Source organism: Lampetra fluviatilis, chromosome 14 (genome assembly GCF_964198595.1).
Source record: "Lampetra fluviatilis chromosome 14, kcLamFluv1.1, whole genome shotgun sequence".
Classification (NCBI taxonomy): Eukaryota; Metazoa; Chordata; class Hyperoartia; order Petromyzontiformes; family Petromyzontidae; genus Lampetra; species Lampetra fluviatilis.
Genome location: NC_136288.1, coordinates 1853026 through 1865088, shown reverse-complemented (window position 1 = coordinate 1865088; position 12063 = coordinate 1853026). Strand labels below are relative to the sequence as shown.

At 48.5% G+C, this 12063-nt stretch overlaps 1 protein-coding gene across 5 annotated transcripts in view; it reads right to left on the bottom strand.

Annotated features, from left to right (window-relative positions):
• The window catches only part of LOC144935794 (plectin-like), a 109023-nt gene that overhangs the window by 46819 nt on the left and 50141 nt on the right, over positions 1–12063 (bottom strand). For all 5 annotated transcript variants that reach the window (XM_078862545.1, XM_078862547.1, XM_078862546.1 and 2 more), the window contains 10 exons: positions 11489–11617; positions 10258–10335; positions 8768–8929; positions 8140–8244; positions 5698–5793; positions 4496–4621; positions 3447–3599; positions 2396–2547; positions 1395–1521; positions 925–1108 (listed from right to left, as the gene is read on the bottom strand). In XM_078862545.1, coding sequence (XP_078718671.1) covers positions 925–1108; positions 1395–1521; positions 2396–2547; positions 3447–3599; positions 4496–4621; positions 5698–5793; positions 8140–8244; positions 8768–8929; positions 10258–10335; positions 11489–11617 — 1312 coding nt within the window. The remainder of the gene's footprint in view (positions 1–924; positions 1109–1394; positions 1522–2395; positions 2548–3446; positions 3600–4495; positions 4622–5697; positions 5794–8139; positions 8245–8767; positions 8930–10257; positions 10336–11488; positions 11618–12063) is intronic.

The following is a 12063-nucleotide window of genomic DNA, read 5'->3' as shown; positions in this document are numbered from 1 at the left end:
AGTATCACCACACTACTCTCCATGGTACGCAGCGCCATGGCCACTACTGAACTGCACTACCACCTGGATAACAGCAGAGGATTTACAAGTATGGCTCATAATTCTTGTACAGATCATTTATTCAATTTTTATATCTACGTGACTTTACCGAAAGAACCAACGAGTATCGAGATCATTGTTCAATGACGGGTGATGTGAACACGCTGAGAAAGGTGGTCAGCATGCATCGCCTCTAATTACACACCTGTTGAAGATCCAATTAAGGAATTTCCTGGCTTCTCCTGACCTCAAAGAAACTGAAATGCACTAAACCGTGTTAAAGCTCGCTGGCAGGAGGCCACGGGACAGACACAGGTGCCATAGATTGACTGCCTGAGACGACTGGCAGATGCACCAACTGTGCTCCCTGCTGTGCGAACTTGCTGCGTTTTATCCGCCCAGCGCTACCACTCGTTGTTGTGAGAGCGTTGCTCCTCCGCCCTCCGTTGTTATTGGACGGCGACTCAAAATCTGATTTTTTTTTATTCTGATGAGCTATTAATCTATTTTTCACAGATGTCCGGTATGGGGCGGGTCAGCAAGTTACAGCAGCAAACAATGCAACAAATGATCAGAGTTAAAAGATAGAGAAAGTGGTGAGCAAGTCACTGCCTCCAACTGCCCAACGGCATCCTACACGAGCCTCCATGGCCATACCTCGCAAACAACTCCTGATGGGTCACTAATCCAAGTCCTATGAGAATATTTATTTATACCGGAGGAATCCGATGAGCTCTAAAGTTCTTTATCACGCACGTCCAGTAGTCTCACAGACGTCCAGTAGGGGGTATGATCACATCAGCAGGGCTCTATATATATACCCTGCTCAGCTTTCCGACAGCCGACGCGAGACGAGGACTGGAGACAAATCGAGCGCGAGTTTACCCAGCACAAGCTGCTCCAGCAGCTGCTGGTAGCGCGTGCGGCACGTGGCCACGTCCCCCCGCAGCTGCTGCATCTCGGCCGCGGAGAAGGCCTGGCTCGCCTCGTTGTGGCCCTCCAGCTGCCCGTAGTGGCTCTCCAGGGCGTCCATCACGGACAGGTAGTCTTGCTCTGCCAGCCCACGGAACTGGCGGAGGGGAGAGCGGATTACAAGCGGGGGTGGCGGCTCGACGAGCGACTTGATCTCGTCAGTTCGCGCCGTTAATTTGGACAACCTTGTTCGAGACAATTTAGGGGCAAGGGGATTGGGGGGAAAAAAGGAACAAGGGACCCACATCCGCCCAACCTCATACCTTAAGTAAGATATACTTAAGGTAAAATGAACCTCATAGCCCTCCCCGCGTTTCCTCGTCTTTGCTTTTCTGAGTGTTTGTCGTTTTGTTAATGAGTAGTGAGCAGTACGCGGCACTCACGTTGTCGATATTCCAGGCCATGACGATGCCCATGTCAGCATGGAGGTGCTGCCACAGCAACAGCCCCTGCATTTTGCCGTAGAGCTGCTTCCAGAGAGACACACTGTCCTGGTACCGCTGCTCCACCCTGTGGCCAGTGGACGCACACGCGCACACACACACACATACACGCGCAAACCACACATGTACACACGGACATACGCACATGTGCACACGCACACACGCACGGTGCAGCATACCACTATTAGGCTTAATCACTGATGGGATGGGCAAATAGGTTGCTAAGTAAGCAATCTTAATTCATAACCAGATGGCAGCCCAACTGGGCGACCTGACTTTGATTTCTCGCCATGGTTAATTATGGTGGCGAGCGATATCTGACCCTTCACCAATTTGCAACATCCAGCACGGTGATGTATGGTCAAACAGCCCCCATGACTGAGAGGAGGCCTTCATCCGATAGTGGATTGAGAGAGGGCTGTACATGGAGAGCCGACTGGGCCTATAAGCGTCTGGGTCATGGCCAGAATACGGTAAAATATAACGGTAAAATAGGCGGACACTCAGGGTCGATTTTTGGTGTTCGCCATTTCTCCGAGGCGCTAAACCGGAGGCTGAATTCACAAAAAAATATTTTACCAGATACGACCCATTGAGCTATGTAACTCTTTTTTAGAAGTGACCTGGCCACAAATTATATCTCAACGAAGTGGCTTATCACGTGAATATGTATAACAGCCAAATACGCTAAACGCATGTTAATACTCAATGTGAAGGGAAAAACCGGAGGACCCAGAGAAAAATCCACGCGATCACGGGGAGAGAGACACCGCAAACTCTAAATATACAGGCGTCAGGGTCGGGATCAAACCCACGACCTCCGTCCACCACGCGAGGGAATTAGCATCTCGCCACCGCGGCGCCCTAAAAGGGCCCCCCCCCCCCCGTGCTCGAGGACGGATCGGTAGGCGGCTGCGTGGTGGTGGACGGGGCCCCCTCACCGTGCGGCGGAGTCCAGCGCTTCCTTGTTGGGCGCCGGCACGAGAAAGCAGACGGAGGGCACGGTGCCCGAGCGGCCGGAGGGGCTGCTCACGGTCCAGCGGCCGTCCTCGGCCCCGCTCAGCGAGCACTCGTCGTGCTTGGTCAGCGTCACCTGTTGCAAAGGCGCCGGCGGACGAGAAACTCTTAAGTGGCGACGCGAGCGACAGCCCCCCCACCATCTCCCATTTAGATCGCGTGCGTCTCTCCCTTCAGTGTCGCTCAGAGTACCGAGTACACGTGTGTGTGTGTGTTGAACTTCTTTCTTTACGTCGCCAACCGTGCTAATTGGAGGTGCGGGAAAGAACAAGAAAATAACACAAAAGCCGATCCAATGAAGTGAGTTTTCAATCGAGATTTAAAAGTGCATTGTTCCAGCTGGCACTGCCGCCGAGCTCCTGGGTTCAAACCTGGGCTGCTCAACTAAACTTATTTTTTATTCCACAATTTGTTATTTTACCAGGTAAGGCCAACTGAGCTATATAGCTATTTTTGAGAAGCGACATTACCACAAATGATAGTTCAACCAAGCAGCCAGAGAAAAATCCATGCAACCATGGGGAGAGGGACATGCAAACTCCAAATATACAGCAGGTATCAGGGTCGGGGTTGAACCCACGACCTCCTATATACCAGGTGAGGTTCGCCCAGGTTTTTAAGTCGAGCGATAATATTAAATGTCGTTTTGTATATGTTCCAGCTCTAGAGATGTTAATAATTATCAGTCTGACTGTCACACAACAAACATGATTTATATCACAAGGCCAACATGCGGGTGCTATGTTTTCAGACTATTACAGTCGTCAGTAGTTTCACAGCAGGCGGGCGATGTTTCTACGTAACTTGTAGTTCCGTGACATCCGCTTCTGTGGACTGTTCTCAAACCTGGGGCGATGCACTTCTCCGCGAGACTTTCTAAGACATCGATCTCCTCGTCACATCACGCCGACGACGCTCAAGACAACGACAACAACGACACTCCCAACGCCGGAGGCCGTGCGGAGCCAGCCGCACCTGGTCCTGGTGGTAGTTGCAGAGCGCCGTGATGGGGGTCGGGGAGCGCGGCGAGAACTCGGGCCGGCGAGGCTTCAGCTGCACCACGCCCTTGGCTCGCTTGTGCAGCTTCGATGCGCCCACCTTGAGCTCCGACAGCTGCTCCTTCTCCTCCTGTGGCCATCACACATTCACATTCATTAATTCGTTCACTCACCTGCTCTGTAATGCATTCAATCGGAGTGTGGAACATTCCCACATTCCTGGTCGAGTTTGTTTTAGGCTGTGAAACAGACTGCAAGTGGCTCAGAGCGCTAATAAACTAAAACTAAACAATTTTTATTTTACCAGGTAAGGCCTACGGAGCTACAGTATATCGCTCTTTTTCAGAAGCAACCTGGGCACAAATGATAGCTCAACGAAGTGGCTGATCACGTGGAAATTTACAGCAGCCAAATACTCGAAACGCGTGATGTTGATTCTCAATGTGGAGGGAAAAACCGGAGGACCCGGAGAAAAGTCCAAGCGTCCACGGAGAAATAATATCCAAACTCCAAATATACAGCAGGCGTCAGGGTCGAGATCAAACCCACGACCTGCGTACCAGGCGAGGCAGTTAACATCTCACATAATATTCCCAGACCCGGAGACAAATCCTCACGCCCACGAGAAGAGAGACATGCAAACTCCAAACTATACAGGCGTCTGGGTCGGGATTGAGCTAGAAACTCATTGGCATGTTTTGTTTACGTGAGAAACCTTACTGGTTGCCTGTGTCGGGTGGTGGCGGGTTTAACGACACATTTACATTTACGGGATTTCACCCAAAACAAAAACAAAAAACCTCTATAATGGATAACATCGGTCGCAAAAGCCGAGTGTTGCATCGCGAGACCGTGCGAGAAGGCAACGGCTTAGGGATGCCTTAACCTAGCAGTAGATAGGGCATGGCTGGTGATCAGAATCTGAATGATTATTATACTGGATGAATCCAATAAGCTATAATCTATTGTTCACAGATGTCCAGTAAATGATGATGATGATGACGTCGATGCTGATGTCCTGCTCACCTGGGCATCCTGGAGGAGGTTTTCGAGGCGTGCGAGCGGAGTGCTCACGTCGCACGCGTAGCGGCGCCGCACCGCGTCCTGCACGCGTCGCAGCTGCTGCTCCAGCTCCCGGGCATCCTTAAAGAACTGATGGCCACAAAGATAAAGATCCCCCCCCCGTGTAGCATCAACACACTTGTAGGGTCAAGCGCTGTTAGCGAGTGGCACCTATGAAGGCCGGCACTGTGGCGCACAGGGGGTGGGTGGATGGCCAGCACCACGCCCGGCCACCCTTGGCTCCCCTAGTGGCGATGTTTACACTCCGCACCAGGTACCCCTTTGAGGCTGAGTCGGTCCTGGGAAGGCCCAGGACCGGTTCAGATAATCGTCGCTGGCGTTGGCCGTGAGCGGGAATCGAACCCGGGTTACCGGGTTCGTAGCGCAACACGCTAACCGCTGCACTACCACACTGATGACCACTCATGGACACGCACACACACGGGGTACTGCAGGCCATATGGGCAAGTGCTCTTCTGATAAGCTATCAAGGTAATCTTAATTTAGGTGGCTGTAATTGTGCACGTTAACAGCTCCAATAGCAGGTGCTTCTCCAGTTCCCATGCATTCTTGAATAACTGACGACCACGCACACGCACAGAGGTCCCCTGTGCTGTATGCTAGGCCGCAGGGGCAACAGCTGTTCACGGGCACCTTTCAAGGTGTTGTCGATAGTGGTCTCAATAGCCTCTCAATATCCCAACGTTCTGTGCTCGAAAAAGCAATCATTGTTCATCACAGTTCTCAACAGTTTCTATTTGCTAGACGCAACTCTGTCCGTTCATGCCACTGCCATACCAAGTTGCCTTTGTTGGTCTTAGTAAATACATTGACCGTCACAATAACCAGTGGCAACTGCTGTAAAATTGCCATATTTTATGGCTGTAAAATTGTCATATTATGTCCTGACTCTCGGTGCCTGTCGTGATAGAGGTCTGTGAGCAATTGTACGGGTCAACATCAGAAAGAGCAAAGCCACCCGCTGTGTGGAAGGGGCTAGTGACTGAGTGGGTGTGGCTATATAAAAGTGGGTGGGGCTTATAGACGGAGGGGGGGGTCTACGTGCTGACCACGTGTCCCAGTTGAGCCTCACGTGGACATGGCAGCTCGATTGCACATCGCTGACGCTTAAAGGGCCACAGGCTGTCGGGGGGGGGGGCAGCTACCTGGAAGTAGACATCGTTCTCGACCAGGTGCGTCTCGACGCAGGAGCACAGCTGCAGCAGCCAAGACCACTGGGTCTTGAGGGCGAGCAGGTAGGCCTGCACACGTGGCGCACGCGCATTATGGTCAGCACATGCGGCGGTGCGGAGCTGGGACCAGTTCACCACCTCCAGGGTGAAAAGGTTGCGGTAAAAAAAAAATGTCATCGCACCTCCAATACATTCACTGCAAAGGTATCCCACATTAACCTGACACATGTACGTGGGAATACGCGTGAGGATGAATGTGCGAGCCTCCCTAGATGCCGTGCGTACGGAATGAGCGTGGTCAAGTTATTTTATTTGGCCTGCAGGCATCACAGATTCCACATCACTCTTGGCAAGAGTTGGCCACTGTTTGCTCCTGACAAGTTTAAATTACCTGCTGTAAGTCAAGTCATTTATAAAAAAAAAGATACAGTTATGCGACATTATATGTTATTCATAATGATTTGTTATTATATCGCTGTGTTACAGATGGCAGCGTGGTGGCACTGGATTAGGGCACAGCACTATGAAGCATGTGACCTGAATATGTTTTCAAGTCATGGCTAACATCGTTGCCAACTGATATTCTAAATGGTCTTGGGCCCCCCATAACAAATATACACGACTAACCAGCGTGGTGAAGTATAGTCAAACAACCTCCATGACCAACACAGCGTAGAAGGGCGTTCAGCCAGCAGGGTGTTGACAAAGGACTGTACATTATTACTGTATTAACATTTTACTAGTAATCACTGACTTTATATGGAAAATAAAAACACTCATTTAGACAATACAGATTTGTTTTATGTTAACTGCCATTAAAAGGAGATATACGCCTCTGGATTGGTGCCACACAGTGAAGAGTGGCACAGTGTTTCTAGAGTGAAGGCCAACATTTTATTCAGATGCAATGTCTACAGATTCCCAGTGTCAGTAAAATGCCAGCAATGAGTTACGAATTGTTACCGCTTTAGCTAAGCAAATCAAAACAGGACGAGTCTTGATATTCGTGTCTACCCAAAGGCTACATTAGGAAAAGCAAGATACAAAAAGCAATATACGTAATTAGCATTGTGGTTTGACATCCGAAACGCCTTTTGTATTCAACGGGATATGTCCGAACTGGTTTTCAGCTGACTCAAAGCAATGCAGTCATAACTGTATGTGCTGCCTTGTGAGAGAACCACGTGAGCTTTGAGTGCAGGGTACGAGGTTTTCGATGTATGTCTGAAGCCACCAAATGGTCTGGTTCATGTGTTGTTAATGTTTGTTTTGGTACAGATATTTTTTTTGCAAACACATGCATTGTCTCCATTACGATGTTTCAATTTGCTCGTGAAATTATTGCAACAATCACATTCGGCTGCTTGTAAAGTCGTTATTTCAAGAATTTACTTTCTTCCACAGGTCAGAGCACTCAGCTGTGACTAATCTCAGCTCCTGGATTCGAATCTAGCTGCCTATGATAAAACCTGGTTTTCAAGTACAGTATAGTGACTTTAATGTCATGTCAGTCACCAATGACTTTATAAATAAACCATAACTAGCCTTTTGCCCATCCAAGGATGGGTGTATTGCAGTAAATCTGAAACTGAAGCGAAAAGCAGACCGCGACGTGATATTCATTGCATCCATTCGTGTGCAATCTGTAAGGCCGCGGTGACACAGATCTAGTTCATTTTAAGGTTATAATCCCTTGTTCATCATGATGTCCGTTTAACTTTGATGTCTCAACAGCGTTACGGAGATCGCGTGACGTGAGGGTTCTGCCTTTGTAGTGAGGGTTGTAAGTCGACACCGAGGAGGGGGGAGGAGGCGCCTCGCCCCCCCATGTGGAGTGACGTCAGCTGCTAATTATTATGAATGGGGGGGGGTGTCCAATTGGAGGACGTCACTTGGTCATGATTATTAATGAGGGGGACTGTTCGATGTGGAGTAACGTCACCTGCTCATGATTATTAATGAGGAGGGGGGGTCCATGTGGAGGACGTAACCTGTTCATGATTATTAATGAGGGGGGCTGGTCGACGTGGAGTGACGTCACGCGCGGGACACACAGACATTCTTGGCTCATTATAGTATAGAATATTTTATTTGATTCGGCACTCCGTTTGGCTAAATTCCGCCTCTGAAAATGTAAAATATCAGTTTGATTGTCATGCGATGAGCATTAATCTGCAGCAGGCTTGAAAAGATCTCAGCAGGAGCTCTGCAATATCCGCTTCTGCTGGTCATCCTCTAAAAACAGGGGGCTTACGCTGTCCTGCCAGAGTTCCGAATGGCCCATTCGTCTCACGGTAAGAAACCGATAGCAACAACTGTGATAAAAAAAAAGGTGACAAAAGAGACTAAGCTGCAGATGTTCCATGAAATTACAAACGTGGCCACGTGACTGCCTGTGTAGGCACAGCCTCCCACCTGGATGGTCGGATTGCCAGGGTGGCCTTCGCCAACCAAGTCCTCCCCGGCCTGCACCACCTCCCGGAACGCCGGCTCCCTTTGCTCCAGCTCTCGCACCAGCAGCTGAAGGCAAAAAAATATACAAAAATCCCCCGTACAGCCGCGACAGACTTTTGGGGGCAAGATAATCGTCACCTGTGTTGGCCATGAGCGGGAATCGAACTTGGATCGCCGGGTACGTAACCATTGCACTACCGCTCCAAAAACAAAGAACCCCCGTATATCCTTAACAGACAAGTGCTCTTAGCGAGCACCTTTGAGGGCAGGGAGGGCAGATGAGGGGGGTGGGTGGCCAGCACCACCACGCCTGGCTGCCTTTGCCTCCCCAGTGGCAATATTTACACACCGCACCAGGTGCTCGTTTGAGGCTGAGTCGGCTCAAGACCGGTTCAGATAATAATCGTCACTGGTGTTGGCCGTGAGCGGGAATCGAACTCGGGTCGCCGAGTTCATAGCGGAGTGCGCTAACGGTTGCACTACTGCTCCCCACACACACACACAGGCATGGACATACGCACACACGCACAGACACATGAATATCCCCGTCACGACCGCTGAGGGCGTACGAGGGCGCGGGGGGACTCACGGCGTACGCCTCCTTCTTGGGCTCCAGGTCGGGGTTGAGGTCGCTCCAGTCGTACGCGACCTCGCGCTCCTCACGCTGCGTCAGCCACAGCATCTCCCGCTGGCAGCGGCGCAGGAAGCCCTGCTGGTTCTCGAGCAGCCCGAGCCGCGCTCGCGAGCCGTTCTGCGTCGGGACAAGGGGGCGGCGGAGGCGGTTGCGCACACAGCTCCTGATTGAACTCACCACGGCGAGCGTACAGCGATACGGCCGAGTACGAGCGTGTGCAAGCAGAGCTCCGCTCTGTGTCTCTACGTTTGATGGTAGTGTTCCCTCGTTATTCGCAAGGGATACGTTCCGGAGATGCTCGTGAATATCAGTTTTTGCGGATACTCATATTGGCCTACGAAAAGGAATTACCTTAAATAAGTATATAAATAAGCTGTTAAATACGTGAAAATTATCATAGTAGCACATCTCTGTACCTCGTTGCTCTATCTCTCATCACTTTATCTCATCACTTTCTTTCTCTCTCTCTCGATGCAGTCGAGAGAGAGAGATGCGCTTCGTGGATAGCCAAAATTGTGGATAACAAGTTGGTGAATAACAAGAGAATACGGTAGTTGTTTAGTCCATCAGGCTATTGGCTTTCCGGACTGTTATTATCAAGTAGCATTTGTTTAAGGAAAAACACTCTGGACTGGTTGTGACCTTCTGGGTCTCATCAGCAGTTAGGCTACAGCTGAGTAGATCCCCTTAAGGTTTTAGGGCATCTTTGTGATTATTGATAAATCAAAGAGATTAAGATAGATGGACACAAATGAAGACAAACCTCCACTTTTCACCAAGACTTCACCAACCATGATGGTGAAGTATGGTCAAATAAAGCACATGGATGACACGGAGTGTGGATTGACAAAATGCTTGAAAAAGAGACCATTAAGACCAGACAATTTCATTCCGTCATTTTGGGATTCTATGGTGGAAGGGTTGCTATTGGGCATGTAATAATGCAAAACCAAAACAAACGTTTTCTTAATTTAATTATCACGCTTATTTATAACTATTTATCAAAATTGCTGTGCATTTCAAACTCATTAGATGCCTAGATCATTTGATTCTACGGTGGAAAGTTTGTGGTCTTTACAAATGTGATATTAAGCCTTTTAAATATGTGTGCGTGCAGATTGGTGATAATATCAGCTATGTCACTGCACTCCACTTCCTGACCATGTACACCTTGATAAATTGGTACATAAACATTTTCTCCTCTTATATCGACTCATCCTCAAACGAGCGCCTGGGAGGGGGAGACAAAGGCAGCTGGGAAGTGGTGGTGTTGGTCACACCAACCCTCTGTGTGCTGTGTCAGCCTTAAACAAAAATACTCGTTCAGGACAATTGCTGTGAAAGTGTCTGCGTACATATCTTTGAATAGATGTTATCTATTGTTGCGAGGATTGTTTTTTGTCAGCATTCCACGATCTCAATATTGCAAGGTCACGTGCCCTCACCAAGAGCTTGCTGTATTGTTGCTCCAGCTTGTCCAGTGATTTGCTGTAGTCGTAGCGGCTGCCTTGCGACACACTCTGCTGTAAATGCAGCAACGTAAAGTCTTATGGTTCATGCCTGGAGTCATTTGTGTCGGCCTCCTGTGAACCAGGAGTACAAGGCATGAAGTAGGGCTTCTCAAATGCATACCGTGTCAACCCACACGGTTTACCCCACATTCTTGTACAGGGAAATAGAATGTGCAGGTCCATACGGCGTACAGCCGTTCCAATACGGGCAAAACCATTTTTGTTTGTCTATTTGTTTGTGTTTCTCCCTCGTGATGGGACTTTGTAGGGTGAACGTTGAGATTTATAAGGGACACGGGGTGACCAATGAGGTCTGAATTGGTCTGTGATAAGGTAGGGCACTGATAAGGGGTTGACAGGTTTGCAAATGCCACTCCTCGCCACCCAGCACAGTGGTCTCCTGTAGCATTTACCAATCGTCTCGATGCAAATGCAAGTTCATCTGTTACACGTTGAAAGCACCGGATGGTTGGTAAGGAAGAAAACATTTACTGCAGTTGGTCACAATGAATGGGTTTTTTTTAAATAAAGGATCAATTAAATAGAATAATTTAAAGCAATTAATAAAATCTAAATAACAATAACAACTTGTATATGGTGTAAAAACACGAGCTAACAATGGCAATTGTAATCAGAAGTAATTGTCCACTTTGGAAAAAAGCCATGAATGTCAATGGAAACGACTTACAACCAAATGAACACAAGCACATTTGATTGCATAAGTTTGCCTCAAGCATATTAAACACACCAAACTGATGTGGTGGCATAATTGATGTGTTATTATTACATGCCGACATCGAGTTACAATGCTCATTTTAAATTACGTAATCGTTTGACAAATTGTGGCTTCTAAAACATGAATTGTACAACCTTCAAACATCATAAAATTACAATGTAAGAAAAACACGGCCGACTGAAGATAACTGTGAGATAACATATTTTCCGGATTGTGTAAAATCAGGGCTTCATGGAATATTTTCCACCCTCCAACCTTCTCCCGCCACCTCCCTCCCCCTCCCCACAGCGAGAGCTGGAGACGGGGGCAGGAAAATATTTTTCTTGAGTTCAACTCCGGATAACTGTAGCTGGAATCAGGCCCTGTGCAGAGTTCATGCTTTACCGCCTCGCTAAGTGAATAGATGCGCCACGTTACGTCATTAGCTACCATTGTTTGCTGAGCTTCACCCAGGCTTGACCGAAAGTTCTCGATGGTTTGGTGAAGGGCCTTTTGCTCTTCCAGCAGAGCCGTCGTCTCATCCAAGTCTTTGCCATAGCCAGACTTGTCAACCGTTACCTGTGGCCACGAATCATACATAAATAATATTACATTACTGCATTACTCAGCATGTGCAAATTACTCAATGCAATATGTTCATCTATAGCAATAACAACGTACAGCCCTTTGTCAATATACTAGTTGATGAAGGCCTCCCCACGCTGTCTCAATCGTGGGGGGTGGTTTGACCATATTTCACCATGCTGGTCAGTGTGAATTGGTGGAAGATGGGGAGTATTTACTTGGATCCATAGACGTATCAAGTAATCCAGCAAACCCTAATGACAACTTGTCAGTGCATGACAACTCTGCTAAGCTTCTGATATCCCACGAGATCAGGCGCATTGCAGGTGATTTGGGGGAGCATTAATTAAAATAATCCTGTGCCTATTAACACACACATATACACGATGGCTGACATCTTCTAGTGTAGTAAGTTAACTTAATGGACCGTGCGCGTGGCC